Here is a 15,782-nt window from a genome sequence, read left to right as displayed (position 1 = left end):
TTTCAACCTAGATCTAGCAAGAATGGAAGAAAGATTTACAAAGGAAAAAATACAAAGAGAAGAAGAATCTTCTTTTCATTCAACATATCAAATCTTAACCTAGCACAAGGGAAAGAAGAACTACAGAGGAAATACTTTTCATTTAACATATCAAATCTTAACCTAGCACAAGGAAAAGAAGAACTACAGAGGAAATACGAAGAAGAAACTTCATTTCTATTCAAAAACTGCCTCTCACAAAACACACTTGCTACTAATATACCCAAAATGAGTGAGTGACCTACACGTGCATGTGTAACCATAGTACACTTGGCAGGGCTACATTGGCTGTACTTATTGTTAAACAATGGGTTCCTATCAACTACTCCCTACTTGACAAATTCCTTGTACACAAGGAATACAAAGTTCAACAAGGATATAACCATTTTCACTCCCAAAGATATAATTTTTGGAGACATGCAATTGATAAGCCCCTTTTCACTTTAGGTTGTGAAATAGGTTCAGTAGCTACTTTGTCGTTCAAATGAGCAATGTGCCAACACGAGCTTTGTCTTGAATCTCCATTAGCAGCTGAAGGCATTCCACTTTCAGATTCTTGCACTCTTTAATTCTTTTGAAAAGGGCTTGCCTACATATCTGGTTCAGCTTAACTGAGCCGGAATCAAGCCCCAATGCAGTTCTTCCTTTGCTTGCTGGGTTATTATACTCAATAACAAACGGGCGATTCTTCTTCAACTATAAATCGAATATGAAAAGGGCGAACTTACTGAAGAATCGGTGACTAAAGCGCTTTTCTGGTAACATATTCCTCCTCATTAAGTGGCTGCACACACCGACTGGTGCCCCATTTACCCAGAGTAATGAGACTCTGTATAGCGGTCGCTTGACCGCCTGTGAATGAGATAGCTTCAAATCCAAGACTTACCTGTCTCCCCTACCCCTCTGAGATTCATCTTGATTGGATTTGTCTTAACACATGATTTTTACTGGTATAACCTTGTAACTGTCCATTGAAATTCTGAATCCTATGCGATGCTACACTTTCCGCTTTTATAGTAGGTTGGAATGACGTTTTGCGCTTCACACTTCCATCGACCCTTCCAGATCTTTTATAGAGTTCAACAAGCACATTGTCAATGACAAATTTTAAACTTCTAGGATACAATCGATAATTCGGTGAAACTTCAAGAATATAAAATATGATTTTGCCCAAAATAAAAATTGTTATTTAAAGAGAGAAAAAATTTATAAGTGTCCAAGGCCCATCTTTTGATATATATATAATATAGTAGGATTGGAATTTGGGTTTATGATATAGTAGAAAATTTTATCTTGTTAATTTTATGTCAATGTCATTTTTTGCAGGGTCTCAACCGGAAATGATATATATAAACCAATAATCCAAGTATTCTCTCGACTTTAATTTTTAGACCATCTTTTAAATGTGCCACTAATTTCTTTCAGTGGTATGGAGTCTAATGGCGGACAAGGGAATATAATTTTTTTGTAAGTAGATATAATGGACATGTGATTACCACTGCAATAACTTTTAATGCAGAGACTCTCGTCCGCTATTACAAGCTATTGATAGTCTATGGGAGACTAACAAGTTTATTCATTTGATTTAATCAATGTAATAGTTTTATTCCACTCTTTTATCATAGAATTCATTGCCCAAAATTTATTGTTTTAATATAGATTTCATTGTTTTTTAAAACACAGTCTAGAATTCATTGTTTTAGTTCTGAGTCCCTTGTTTTTGCAATTCCATTGAAAAAAACAATGGAATTAAGATCCACCAGATAAAACTTATCAACAATAGATCTTGTTAGAAAGAGTTTTATGCGCTGATTCTGAATATGTATTTTTTTAAAAAAAAAAATCTAATATGTATTTTGAGAGTTAAAATGTTTTAAAACTTCGTTTAAGAGACTTGAACTCTCATAGACTACCTAGCACTACTGTGATGAAAATGTTAAGACTCTTTTAATCCCCTTTTTTCTAATAATATTATCATTTGGATGTTCGATATTCACTTAAACTCGGACCGTCAACCTCATATGCACAGAAATTTCTTATCTAATGACATGATAAATTGGGCTCACATAGAACTCTTCTAGTTCATGTGGTGTAGTCCCAAAAAGTTTGATCACTAAATTCCCCAGGTGATTCGCAAATGTTAGACCATACAAAGAACTTTAGGTGTTCAATTTATCGCCAATCAAAATTAGTGACGGCAATTAATGGTAATGCATCTATATATCTCTGCTTTCCCTGTCCCGTCGTGTCTAGACTATTGTTCCTGAAAGCCGAAACACAACTACTCCTCATGCATTTATTTTTGCAACTTATATATAATGACTCCCTCTTACCTATAAATCTTACAATTCTTGTATCCCATATATATATATATATATATATATAAAAGTCCTGTTGGACTGTAAAACCTTTGTCCTTAAGATGTCGGTGCATGCACATCTATAAGTTGATGCCTACTGACAATGTATCTCACTCTGTTATTGTTATGTCAACCCACTACGCCATGCTTAAGATTCATGGGTTTCAAATAGGTCAAAATTGGATCCGTCCATATTTTATATTGGCTGAGAATGTTAGAATTGATCATCAGGAACCTAAGCACAGCAGACAGCAGTCTTATTGATTCCGGTGTTTTTTTTGTCTTAATTATCTCCAATGACGTATTTTAGTTTTCAGAGACCTTAGGTAAACTCTAAAAAACTAACCCTCTTAAAAAATATTATATGTCGTATGTTATTTAAATGGATTTGGACAGTACTACTATAACATTGATATTTTTTAAAAAATATGAGGTCTTGGAGATTCGGAGGCTCTAGGCAACGGCCCATGTCTCCCCACCCTAGAAAACCCTTGATTATTCTAAATATTGAAATGAGCGCACACAATTTTATACGGATTTTGTAAAATATGTCAGTGAAAGAGTTCATAATTTCATATGGATCGCGTGCGTCATCACAACATTTTGAATAAAACACTGAGATTTTCGACCTAACAACTACCACCAGCCGTCCTCGTTTGAAGCAATCCTAGACTCCTAGTCCTCCTCATGTCTGGCTACCTTTAGTGATTACAATAAATAATAACTAGGTAAACGTTATATCCATTTCCACGTGTACGCTCCAGATTTTATCTCCATCGCTTTCTTCCCATGTATCGCTCGCACCCCCCAACTGTATTCTGTATTTGACAGGTCTCATAAAATCGCAGGACCGCTTCACATCATTTATCAACACCACAACTTCACAAACCCCCAACAATCTCCCACCGCCCACTTGCCTCTTCCACACTCAAAGTTGCTCGACCTTCCAACGTTTATATATATATATATATAAAAAAACCAGTCACTGCCTTCTGTCCAAACTGTGGTTGCTGCCGCAGTTCTAAATTGGACGAGCTACTCGACATTGAAATTGTGTGGGTATAAGAAGTCCGAAACAGTTAAAATGGTGTGCTTTTGTTTTCTGGTTGATCAGACAAAGAAGGTGCAGAGGAGCAAGCCGGCGGCGGGGACGTGCACGAGGTGTGGCGGCGGAGCAAGCGTGGCGGACATGAAAACAGCTACGAGGTTTTGCCATGTCCCTTTTTATTGGAAGTCTTGGAGAGCTATTGTTTGTACTTTATGTGGAGCTGTTCTTCGATCTTACAGCTAAACGTGGAAGGAAGCCATATTCGGTTGGTTTTATGATTAATCAATCTACTTCAAATATGTTTTGATCATCTCAATGTTCATGTTGAGCTTTGTAATTAAGTGAGAAGAAAAAAGAATCAGCAGAAATTAATTGGCATTTAAGGATAAAGAAGAAGGTGTCAAGTCTAGTCTAGACATAAGTTTAAACCCTCTTCTCCTTTAAATTTATGTCAAACGGCTACCTTATCTATCTCTGTACTGTTGAGACAGTGTAGCTGTCATCAAATCCTTTTAAAGGGCACTGTGAGTCTCTGTGACTCAGTGAATGCGCGCAGTTGAAAGCACTTGCAGAAGGTGCAGCCTTTTGATCATAACAGGAAAGAATTGGCTGGCATAGACCATGCATATAATGGTGCAAGTGACACTTCGCTCTCGAAACATAACAAGGCATGTGGAATTCCTTGATGCTTTGCCTAATTAATACCAAGTGAGAAAGAGTGTGTGATTCAGATCTTGTTGTGACCAACCATTTCCACTTTAATTTTCAGTCAAATGTGAGGGATTACTTAAATGAGAAGGCATATAATATGGATGTGATAGAGAAAGTTCACACTATTTTGTCCGTTTTGGGCACGTGACTAGCATGGATTTGTACTCTCAAGCCCAGCCCATACTAGGGCCCAAGAGACTTGATCCAACAATCGATCCCCTACAAGCCTAGGCCCGTGACTCAGCCTTAGAAAAGTCGGTTATTGTTAGTTAGGGAATTTCACTCCATACCTAAGGACTTTGTCATCTTTGTCTAGGTAAACCTTCTCGTTAAGCAGCTTGACCAAGTCCCACAAGTGGACATAGGAATGCATGCCCACACAAGCACAGATGAGTCGCTCTGATAAGTGTTAGATAAACCGTAGTCACACCCCAATGTTTACGAAAGACATCCCTTGTTAAGCGCGCCCCTGAGAATGTTAGATTTTTATGAACACACCAAAAATACATAAAATCATAAACATTTTATAAATGCACCCCAAGGCATAAAAACAGAGGAAAAGACAGGGGATAGAGGGCATGTCAAATGTACAAAAATCTACCAGCCAAAACACAAAGATTTCTACAACAATAATCTTGGCTTGCTCAGCAAAACTTGTTGCATCTGCTGTAAGATTAGCTAGTGGTGGCTCAGGATAATTATGTCCATCTTTGTAATGTCACGTGCCACAATATCTACTCTATTCTATTTTGTGAGCCGTTAGATTATTACAGTGTGGAAGGCTTAGATCTTCTTAGTAGCTGCTTTATATAGTTTTGTTGTCTTTAGGGTTGGTTGTTGAATATTTTGGATGTGTGTTGAACCCTGGGGAGTCGTCGCCTCTCTAGAAAAGGCGTCCTTATCTTGTCTTATGTTGTTCTTCGCTTGACTGTCTTGGATTGTACTCTGTTCAGTGACATTTGGTTATGTAACTAATATACAGTCCTATCTTGTTTGGCTATTTATCCCTTTGTTGCTGTTAGTTACCTGGTTGCGTAACATGTAACTTCTACCTGAATAAAGGAATGAACAATTGCATTATATAATCCATCAACCTTAACTCAAAAACCAAGAAATCGAAGTCTCAAACTTGCACAACTAGAACAGGCACGAGACCAATCGGAAATTAAAGGTGAGGGCGATGAGAGAGAAGACGTAAGAAGCTAAAGAACCAACGACCACAAAGATTTGAGAGGGGTTCTGTAGATTTCTCAAGCTCTTAACCTCATCTCCGACTGATTCCTAACCCACAGATCGACAAAACCCAATAACTGAAATAAACAAAAACAAAACCTAACAACTTACCATTGTGATGCGGCGGTGATCCAAGCAATGGAGGTGTGCGTAGGGGTTGAAGAAACTCTCTTTCGTGATCTGCAACGAGATCATAGACACACAAATCCCTATTTGGCTCTCGTGGTCTAGGCAGACCTCTTTCATACTTTGTTCTTTGAAGATGCTAGGGATGGGGTGTTATGAGCCGAGAATTGAAAAAAAAAAAAATGTTGTCAACGCGAAGTCAATGTAAGTCTGGGTGTCTTTAGTAAACTTAGGGGTGTGACTAAAGTTTACTTAATTGTTATTAAATCGGCCCAACCCGTCGGTTAGCCCAAGTTGGACCTCTTTTCTTATGAAAAATGGGCCCAAGTTAGACCTTTTTTCTTATGAAAAACTATATGATATTCTAGTTCTATTATAAGTAGCCTATTTGGTGGGGCGTTGGGCAAAGAGGTACCGCTTTTCCCAAACGTCCCACCAAACATGGGGATAGCGTTAGTTGTTACCGCCTATAAAACGAGGTGATAATGCCCTCCTAGAAAAAGCTCCAAATTGAAGCTTTTTCCAGGACGTCAAAATGTTTCGTGGCTTCACCATATTCTTTAAGAATATACCAATGCTCGCAAAAAGTTCAAACATTTTGACGTCAAGCTTCTTCGGACCCTCTATTGGTATATTCTTTCAAATATGTATATATGTGTATACATTATCAATTAGAGTACACGACTGGTTTGAGTGTGAACTGATCTTAGAAGTTGGGATTATTTTTCAATTGTAAGATGTGCGATCTATCATGCAAAAAAAAAAAAGTGAAAAAACTTTAGAAGGAAAACCTTCCACAGGTAGAGAGAATTATCTATGGAGAATAGAATTGTCAATTATATTATAAATTGAAAGTAATTAGAAAATTTATAAAGTGTAAAATGAATAAGATTAATGTGTAAATTATTTATATATTTAAATTATAAAATTTAAAAATAAAAAATTGTATGTCACAAAATTTGAGGGAAGTGACTGCACAAACTAAAAAAGCGGGTGCATATGCCATTTTATGAAGGGTAAAATGGGTAACGTACATGTATGAATTATTTATAAATTAAAATTATAAAATTTATTAATAAAAATTTAGATGGCACAAAATTTGAGGTTGAAATGGGTGCACAACCCAATTTAGTGGGTGTAAATACCCATAATCTTAATGAAAAATCTCAATTTAATGCTTTCCTCGAATCTTTGGGAACAAATAAATAAGCTAAGCTAACGGGTGGAACTTTTTTTAAGAAGAGAGAATCTGGTGTCTTGCTCTTTTCGGATGTATGGACTATCAATACTGGATTAGTCTTTTGTCGTATTCTAGTAGGTAAACTTTAGTCACACCTTTAAATTTATTAAAAACACCCCAATTTTGATTTACCACACCTTGTAAATATTAGTTAACGGGTTGTCCTTAGTAAACTTAAGGATGTGACTAAAATTTACCATTCTAATAACATGGTTACTTATGGCCTTATGGGTCTACATATGGTTATGGGCTTTACCATGTGCAACTCACCTACGTTACTAAATAAGTATTAGAATTTTTAAAAAATCATTACTTTTTTGCACAGAAGAAGGGGAGGGTAGACAAACTGAAATTTCTGTCATCTGAGTTACTCAAGGTTTTCAAAAAAATGACTTTTTACACGGGAAGGGGAGGAGAGACACAAACTCAATATCTCTATGGAATATCATATCATACACATAAGTGTAATTTGAAATACTTGTAATTTAAAAAAAAATGTTAATAACTAAAATATGTATAAAGTAGCAACGGCAACGGCAACGGCAACAGATAAACATGCAAAAACCCTAGAAAGAACCTTTTCCATTAGGGTTTAAGAACCAAACCACGCCCACACGAATCGCCTTCAGCATCGTATATAAGATTACTTCCTTTTCAATACAAAGAGATGAAATTTCAATTTTTTCTCAAAAACCTTTTGTTAGCTCTCCAGGTCCTCAATCTTTCTCCTCTTGGAGATGGTTGGGTTTATAGATGAACAGATTGAAGAAGATTCTAATCAACCCTCAAAGCTCAACACTTTGAAGGACCCACTTGGATACGTTGATCCCAAACTCATCGATTTATCGTTCGTGGATACTTTTCTCGATTTTGATTCAATGGAGGATTGGTTTCAAGATTGCCCAACCCCAGATTGGGCTAATTCAGGGGATGCTGAAGTAGCGGTTGAAGAGAAGATAATACCGATGGTTGAAGTTGGGCCTTGTGGGGAAACTGGGCCTCAACCAAATTTGGGTGGGTCTAAGCAAAATGAGGTGGATGTATCTGGTCTTGCAGTGAAATCGGAACCGGAGGAGTTTGCAACCGAGCGGACTTCGAGTTATTGTATCGCGGATGAGATGAGCAAAGTTAATTTGGTTGAGGGATCGAGGTCTGTTTTGGCTCCTTGTGATAAAAGTGATGCAGCGAGTGATGTGGGCAAGAGCAAGGGTGATGACGAGGGTGAAAGTGGTTCTGAAACGGAGAGTGAAAGTTCTTCACCTTCTACTAGTAGTAGTAGCGAAGATGGTGATGATGAGGACGATGAAGAAAGTTCTTCAGCTTCTAGTAGTAGTGATGATGAGGACGTTGACACCAAAGGTGATGAAGAGGAAGGGGAGAAAAAGGAAACGAATGTCAGGGAGTTTGAAGAAGGTGAGATAAGGGATGATGATGGAGAGATGACATTTGGTGGCACTGATGAGGAGGAAGAGAAGTTGGTAAATGCTGATAAAGATGGAAAGGATTTGGTTACTTGGAGTGATGTTGAATTCGATGATGCTGATAATGAGGATGGCGGAGCTGCTTTGGGACCCATCAGGTCAAAGAATGAGCTTCAGGTAAATTGATGTGGCTGTGATGTATAACGGGGTCATAGATGCTTGGTGCTTGTTATTGATACATATGTTGATTTTTGATGAATGTGAACCTATTACTTGCTAAGAAAATCTCTGTTCTGAAATACTTAGTTTTCCATGCTTCATTCGCGATGTAGTCTTGACGAGCCAGTTTGAGATGGTAAGAAAGATTGAAATTTTTGGTAATTTCTTCGTGATTAACTATGAATGCACACTTATACAAGTAGTGGAGTTTGTTAATTGTGAAAGGGGTATATGGTGGATTCCATATGATATTGAACCAGGGAAATTTGAATTACTTCATTTGAATTCACCCAATTCGAGTTTCTAAATCTTGATGGCATGCAATGGGGCGAAATTCAAATGATGTAGTATCTAATCGAGTTGAAACTTTGATTTTCTCATGGTCAAGTACTCAAGTTTACCGAGACTTGTTTGGCCATTTCATATTTTGATGAGGTGGTGCTGACTCTCTTATATTCAGTTTTTTTTTTCTTTTTATTTAAAGCCTTGGTACTTCTCAAGTAAATGAGTAGGTCTGGCTGGTGGCGGTAGTTTTAGATTATGTATCGATGCACATATCTCTGTAATCTTAGCTTCTAAAACATGTCACCTGATCGATCTGAAATATTTGTATCATATTATGTCTTCTGAATCATATGGACCTCTTAACTGATTTTTGTTGCTTAATATTAGCATATTTACTTTGCTGTTGTTTATGGACTTGTAATTTGCTTACTTTTGGGTGAAAATTCTACTTCATTTGATTGCTGAGTGCGAAATGGTTCCCAAATTCACAGGATCTACCTATGGTTCCTGCAGTGGAAGTTTCCCTGCAACCACATCATCAACTACAGACTGTCGGTGTTGTTTTGTCGGTAAGCCTCTCCAATTTTTGATTCCATTTGAGAAAGAAAAACATAGAGTGCTTTGATTCACCAGCTATATGTTAATTTTGAAGTTGGCTTGCTGATATTATGTGCATATACAGATGATGGGTGCCAAAGTTATCGTTGAAGGAGTGGAAAAACACAACCCTCTTGATGAGGGCTCTATCCTCTGGGTGACTGAAAGCAGATCCCCACTGGGACTAGTTGATGAAATATTTGGACCTGTCAAAAATCCTTACTACGTCGTAAGATACAATTCTGAAAGTGAAGTCCCTGTGGGGATCCATGAAGGCTCTTCGATTTCAGTTGTTCAGGATTTCGCCAACTATGTTCTTAATGACAAGAATCTCTACAAGAAAGGGTATGATGCATCTGGTGAGAATGATGAAGCGTTGTCCGAAGATGCGGAGTTTTCAGATGATGAAAAAGAAGCTGAGTACCGAAGAAGGCTAAAAATGAGCAAGAGGGGCATGGATGACCAGAAATTTGGAAACAAGAAAAATGATAAAAGGAAGCTTAAAAACAAAGAAGGGGCCTGGAAACCTAATATGGCTGCACTGCAGAATACACCGATGGGTAAGGATCACTTGCCACCCAATCAAAATGATAAAAGGAAGCTTGAAAACAGAGAAGGGACCTGGAAACCTAATATGGCTGCACTGCAGAATACACCGATGGGTAAGGATCACTTGCCACCCAATCAAAACCAGCATCAAACATTACTTGTTGCCGCATCAACAAATCAAGGTAATTGTTCGTCAACATCAGCCATCCGACAAGATTTTCCTAACTCGATGAGCTGGGCTCCTCCATTTCAACAGATGGCACAGACTACAACTGTTTTCCCGCCTTCAAATGGGATGTGGATAAATGGGGTGCCGTTTCAGCAGCCGCAAAGTGCTGTTGTACCTGGGGGGTTTACGCCTCATTTTATGCCATGGCCTGCACAAAATAATCTGCAGCACCCTCATCAGATGCCTTTTCCAATGCAGATGCCATTTCAGCAGCCATTTAATCCAATTCCTGGGTCTCTTCCTAACTTCGGATTACCAGGTGGGCAGCTGAATATGTATCCAGGGCCATTACGCAATGCAAATCCTGGGCTTGTGGGGCAAAACGGCTTCAGCCAAACTGGACCAGGCATGTCTTTCCAGGGCCAATTTACTGGCCCAGGCACCAATGTAGGGCAAAACGGGAGCAGCCAAACTGGATCAGGCATGTCTTTCCAGGGCCAACTTACTGCTACTGGGTCAGGCACCCATGTAGGAGACCAAGCAAGTTCGTCCAATGTATTAAATGTAGAACAAAACTCAACTTCGCAGCCATCAGCTATTCCTCCAGCCAGTACTCAAACCCAGCAATTCAATATGGGTGCAAATTCAAGTCGTGGAAGGAAAGGATATCGAGGGGGTGGTCGGTTTGGTAGAGGGAGAGGCTGGTGGCAATCAAGATGATGGGTTCGTTAGGTGTTATTTGTTTGTATTTAGCCTTGTTTTTGTTGTAAAAAGACAACCTGAATTTGGTTAGTATTCTAAAACTATTTGTTTATCTGCATTGCTTCAAATATGCGTCGACTCCTGAAGGAAGGTGGTTTGTATTGCCCTACTTGAGGTGGTTGTATCTGTAAGATTTGTAGTATAAATTCTAGCTTTTATGCTCATTGCGTTCCATGACCAGGTGAATCTGAGAATAGTCTATGATGCTTAAACTATGAGTCCTTTCTTAAAAGTCCAGTGTCTCAAATTGTTTCAGAGCCCATGTTATATCCTTGATATAAGATGATGTAATGGCAGCTCGCTGGACTACTTAGTTCTCTCAACAAATTCTTCAGTGTCTGTCTTGGAGAAAGCCGATAAGGTATCTATCTGTATACCAGTGCTATGGAAAGAAGACTTGAAGCTTTACAGCATCAAAATGGACATGATAATGTATTCTGTTGAACAGCATCGAAGTTTTTTCAAGGTATTTTTAACATTGCTGAGACTTGGAATGTCGTTAGTGGGGCAGGCTGGAAGTCAACTTGGTGTAATATTCAATTCAATGGGGACTTTCAAGACTCGTTATAATAGCCAATTGATTTGATTGAGAGTAAAATTATCTTTGCCACAGATGTTTTACCTTTACAAGGAGGCTGTGTAGGAAGTTTTTTACAGTTCCTTAAGCCTCGGACTGAATTGCAGAATCATATCACCGGTTCTTCAAAAAAGTTCAGAAGATGAGATATGAGGTCTGGTGAAACATGTTTAAAGGACGAACACTATTAGACCATGGACGTTTCATTCCACATTTTACTATTCTTGAGAAGCTCAATTGAAAAACTCTCTGTGCTACCCAACTTGACCATCAAACTAGCATGACATGAAATTTGAATCACACTAAAATGTAAAAACTGGGAAACATCGGACAGATAAAAAGTCATTAAGGCAATAAATAACTGCATTTGAAATATGAAATCAGTCAACTTAAGTATAGCCAATGCTCAACTCTCAGACTGTAAATTCAAGTCTTGCATAAATGAAATAAATATACTGGAAGGCTTATATAAGATGTGGGGAGGGCCGGGAGGCGGATAAATGAAGCTATGTTGTCTTTTCTTTTCCTGTCGTCAGGTGCTGTTAAGGTGGAGAGGGGAGAATCAGGATCAAATCGATGGCCTCAGACACTTAAGCTTTCGCATTCCTTGTAAAATCCACACATGTCTGACAGCTGCAATCTGAAAAACGACAGATTTCACACCCAAAGCATACACAGGAAGTGCAACCCTTGCAGGTAGGTGCACGGGTGCAGCCTCTGTACACCCTTCGACTTGCTCGCTCTTCTTCATCATCACAAGTAATCCTGAATCACGGAAATCAAGCAGTCACATTATCCAACTCCATTAAAACTTTTAATTTACAATTTTAAAAGATATCCAGTGTCCTCTTAAGTTTCAAAAAGAACCATGCCAACTTAAACCCTCAAAGTTTCTATCCATGTTCGTAAATGAAATGCAAACCGATCACAGTAAAAACTCCATGCATATATTAAACTGATGACAGAAAAAACTTCATAAATTAGATTTCCCAGTGTCCTCTAAAAATGAAAGAATCCCGTAAGCCCCAACAGTAGCAGGCAGAATCAGGCGCTGTTAAACAAACTGTTTGGGATGAAGGCTTTCATGATGATGATGATGATTCCTGGAGTTGTCCAATGCCAAATTTTTACATGTATATGTTGATCATCGAAGAAAAAATTTATGAAATAATCCAGTGTTGTAACCAATAGATGGTTGCAATTTCGAAAAGGAGCATGCACACAACCACATCTTCGAATAACTTTAAAGACAGTTTCATGAGCAGAGAGCATTTAGTAGGAGTCTTTTTCATTCTTGTTCACTAAGAAGACCAATGAAGCATTAAAAAAATTCCATACAATATATCAAAGTAAAAAACAACTGCATAAGACTCACAATGGTCTTTGCAGACCTTTCACTCAGCAACTAGTGACAGGGAAGACCATATAAAGAACACTGGACTAGCAACTATACACAAAACTCTGCTTAGTTTACTGTCTGTTTAATGCCTTTTTCACTTTTGGTAGAAGCTCCTCTTAGAAGTGCTTGCGACTAAAAAAACAAATATGCAAAAAAGAACTCCATTCACTTTAGCCATCCAAACCATGTAAGAGGATGTCTAAGAGAATTTGCATGTTCCTTCAAAGTTCATCCAGCACAAGAGAGCAACAGTCCTTGTTTCTAAAATTTCTCCGTCACATGAATAACTATATAGTATGATTTATTAAATTGTATAATGAAAGGTAGAGGGTCAAATTAGATAACTAAGGCATAAAATATCATAAAGAATCACATTTAAAATGGACTCTGAACTCATAAAATCAAAAATGTATTCAAAGGAAGGAGAGGACATACTTGTCATATGGTGAATTGGAACATTTCCAGTTTTCATCTGCTAAAGCATCATGGTGAATCCGACATTCCTCTTTAGTCCTCAATCGAAACCTGCGCTCCTTGTTGCATTTTGAACAACGGACAAATTCATCACGATGAGAAGCCCGTCCGTTCTGAGATCTGTGTGACCCATTGGCACTTTTTGATGCTTGATTGTAGTACTTGAGCAACACAGTCTTTGACAATGCAACCTTCTCTCCGTTAACTATGACCCAGACATTGTTCTTCCACTTTCTAGCTGTCTCTCTTCCAGAATGCTTCTCAAATGCGGCAGGGGTAAGCTTGCCTGGTCATTGAAAAATCATGAGTGAGATGATGTAAAGAAATCTAACAAATGTATCCATAATATTATTAAAGAACTACAATGATGTGATAAGAAACATGCAATAATATAAAAAGGATCTGAACAGTTCAGCAATATGCCGTAATCACATGCACAAGATAATTGTTCATAAAATAATCTCAGACAGAGTAGGAGGAGAGAAAACACAACCATTCTAAAGTCAACTGAACACATTCATAGTCATACAGCAGGAACAGACGTTTGCTCAACATCACTGTAAACTTGATACCAACAACATGGAATCTAAGCAGATAATTCTGACAGTATAATTCTCCAAATATTTTTGAAACAGCCACAAAAAGGACCAGTGGTACAAAGTAGAATCACTGCAAAAATCTAGGTATTAAAGAGTACAGGAGGGTCCAGTAGATTGTGTTTCACATTTAAGGTTTAAAGATCGTGGGCATGAACATCTTGTCTTTTCAATCTGACACAATTATTCATATCATGAACAGAATATATTCCCTCCACCAATGCCTAGCTGGGGAGCATTGAGACCTTAAGGTTTCACCCATTTATGCAGGCCTTAAGTTGCATTGTGCTACGCAGAAGAATACATAATCCTGCAAAGAAGGATTGGTCGCCAGTTGTTACATGATCACTCACATCCTAGACAACTGGTGACACTTAAATGATGCATCATGTAAATAAAAAATTAAAAACACATGCACTGAAGTCCACAGAAAGAAATAATGAAGCACATCAAGCTATATAAACAAACAATGTCCAGCTTGTCCATTAGCATGGAAGGTTGGAGCTTGATCCCAGTGAGTAAATATCCTCCGCCTAAAAGCATAGTTCTCTTGTAATGTCAACCGTGATTCCATGAATGTTCATAATGGGAAATTCAAAGCAAACTTTCTGAAACCAAACCTATGACACACATCCATAAATAACACCCAACAATTAGACAAACAATCAGATTATAAATCAACCTTACTCTGTCTTATAAAAAGAGCAGAATCTACCAAATGTTAATACCAAAAGTAAAACATAACTAACGAAAACGATGCAGATATCTTTCACGAAACTTCACTCATATGATCTCCTCAACCACAGACAAAGGATGGTTCAATCTGAACCAGACCCTATCGAGCTAGGAATAACCCAAAACATAGCTGCATTTTGTGGCTGCGAGATATCAAGAAAAGCCGACTCACTGAGACAAAACAACATACACGTTAACTGTGTAACAAAAGAACCAAACAAACAGCGCGCAACTTGCCAATGCTATCCATAGCACGGACTGAAAAAACCTGACAATGACAGCCATCAACGTCAACAAACACATTGCACATGCAAAAAATAAATTAAGTTATGAACGCATCTCTCCAAGAGTCAAGACGACGAGGGAGAAAGAAAGAACGAGAGCGACCTTCATTGCAACCAGGCGTGCATTCGCAGGTGATTTCGAGATCACCATTGACAAAAACCCTAAGCCTGCCAACAGCATCGCCGTACCTGTGGCTGGTACACCCACACGTCACTTCAATATAATCTCCCCCTCTCTTAACCTCGCTTATCTCGCTCACCTCGTCATCGCTAAACATCGCCATACCCCTCTCGCTCTCTACCCCATTCGCCATCCCTATCTTCTCCTTAACAAAAAATCCCACTCACTCTGATATCGCCGGAAAAAACCCAAAAAACTTAAAACTCAAGCAGATCAAGAAAAGAAAGGAAGGATTTTGATTTCTGGGTATTACCAAGAAAGTCAAAAGGGATATAATAGGAGTATAGAGAGGCAAAAGAAGTGCGCATCTCAGATAGATCTGCTGGAGAAGACGTTGAAACTTGAAAGTATAGAGAGAGGAAGAGAGAAGGAGGAGTTGGTGTTGGTCGATGGGGTTTGTTTTGAGAGATAGTGAATGAATGAATGAGCTGGCGAAGCGAAACAAATGTCGTGGGGTGAGGGGTGACGAGAGGGAGGCGTGTTATTGGGTTAAAAAAGGCCTCTTTGTGTGCTCTATAATACTATGCCTTTGCTTTGCTGCATGACATGACATGAGAGAAGGAAATTGAAGAGAGAGAGAGAGAGAGAGAGGAACCCAACAAAACTAAAACCAAAACAAGATTGGGGCTTTTGGGTTTTATGGGAAAATCGCTCCCATGGGAAGCAAACGAGGATTTACTTACATTGAAAACTGTTCGACCCCCCGGACTTATTATTTTATTAGAAAGACTCGTACTTTAATCTTGGATTTGCACAGTTTTCGGCGAAAGGCAGTCCT

The 15,782-nt window shown here is 38.4% G+C and overlaps 3 protein-coding genes across 3 annotated transcripts; 2 read left to right on the top strand and 1 right to left on the bottom strand.

The window, feature by feature from the left end:
* Window positions 1–3,305: 3,305 nt before the first annotated feature.
* Window positions 3,306–4,605, top strand: LOC120006792. The gene has a single exon (XM_038856880.1). It carries the CDS (start codon window positions 3,483–3,485, stop codon window positions 3,687–3,689), a length of 207 nt encoding a protein of 68 aa, XP_038712808.1. The 5' UTR covers window positions 3,306–3,482; the 3' UTR covers window positions 3,690–4,605.
* A 2,701-nt stretch (window positions 4,606–7,306) lies between these two features.
* LOC120007855 (H/ACA ribonucleoprotein complex non-core subunit NAF1-like) lies at window positions 7,307–10,944 on the top strand. The gene is made up of 3 exons (XM_038858321.1): window positions 7,307–8,354; window positions 9,173–9,250; window positions 9,364–10,944. The coding sequence occupies exons 1-3, from the start codon at window positions 7,494–7,496 to the stop codon at window positions 10,714–10,716; spliced, it is 2,292 nt and encodes a 763-aa protein (XP_038714249.1). The 5' UTR covers window positions 7,307–7,493; the 3' UTR covers window positions 10,717–10,944.
* Window positions 10,945–11,668: 724 nt separating this feature from the next.
* On the bottom strand, window positions 11,669–15,619 carry LOC120007867 (protein ULTRAPETALA 1-like). Its single transcript, XM_038858337.1, has 3 exons — window positions 14,927–15,619; window positions 13,170–13,494; window positions 11,669–12,100 (listed from the first exon to the last, which is right to left on the bottom strand). The coding sequence occupies exons 1-3, from the start codon at window positions 15,135–15,137 to the stop codon at window positions 11,926–11,928; spliced, it is 711 nt and encodes a 236-aa protein (XP_038714265.1). The 5' UTR covers window positions 15,138–15,619; the 3' UTR covers window positions 11,669–11,925.
* Window positions 15,620–15,782: the final 163 nt, after the last annotated feature.

Source organism: Tripterygium wilfordii, chromosome 10 (genome assembly GCF_013401445.1).
Source record: "Tripterygium wilfordii isolate XIE 37 chromosome 10, ASM1340144v1, whole genome shotgun sequence".
NCBI classification, from domain to species: Eukaryota; Viridiplantae; Streptophyta; class Magnoliopsida; order Celastrales; family Celastraceae; genus Tripterygium; species Tripterygium wilfordii.
Note: the sequence above shows the minus strand (reverse complement) of the source record. Positions and strands in the feature narration are given on the sequence as shown.

Excerpts from the sequence above, each read along its gene's own strand:
- LOC120006792 (XM_038856880.1), top strand. The coding sequence starts at position 3,483 with ATGGTGTGCTTTTGTTTTCTGGTTGATCAGACAAAGAAGGTGCAGAGG.
- LOC120007855 (XM_038858321.1), top strand. The coding sequence starts at position 7,494 with ATGGTTGGGTTTATAGATGAACAGATTGAAGAAGATTCTAATCAACCC. Across the intron at positions 8,355-9,172 it reads GGTCAAAGAATGAGCTTCAG|GATCTACCTATGGTTCCTGC; the intron begins GTAAATTGATGT and ends CCAAATTCACAG. Across the intron at positions 9,251-9,363 it reads CTGTCGGTGTTGTTTTGTCG|ATGATGGGTGCCAAAGTTAT; the intron begins GTAAGCCTCTCC and ends GTGCATATACAG.
- LOC120007867 (XM_038858337.1), bottom strand. The coding sequence starts at position 15,137 with ATGGCGAATGGGGTAGAGAGCGAGAGGGGTATGGCGATGTTTAGCGAT. Across the intron at positions 13,495-14,926 it reads CACGCCTGGTTGCAATGAAG|GCAAGCTTACCCCTGCCGCA; the intron begins GTCGCTCTCGTT and ends TTCAATGACCAG. Across the intron at positions 12,101-13,169 it reads TCCAATTCACCATATGACAA|GATTACTTGTGATGATGAAG; the intron begins GTATGTCCTCTC and ends TCCGTGATTCAG.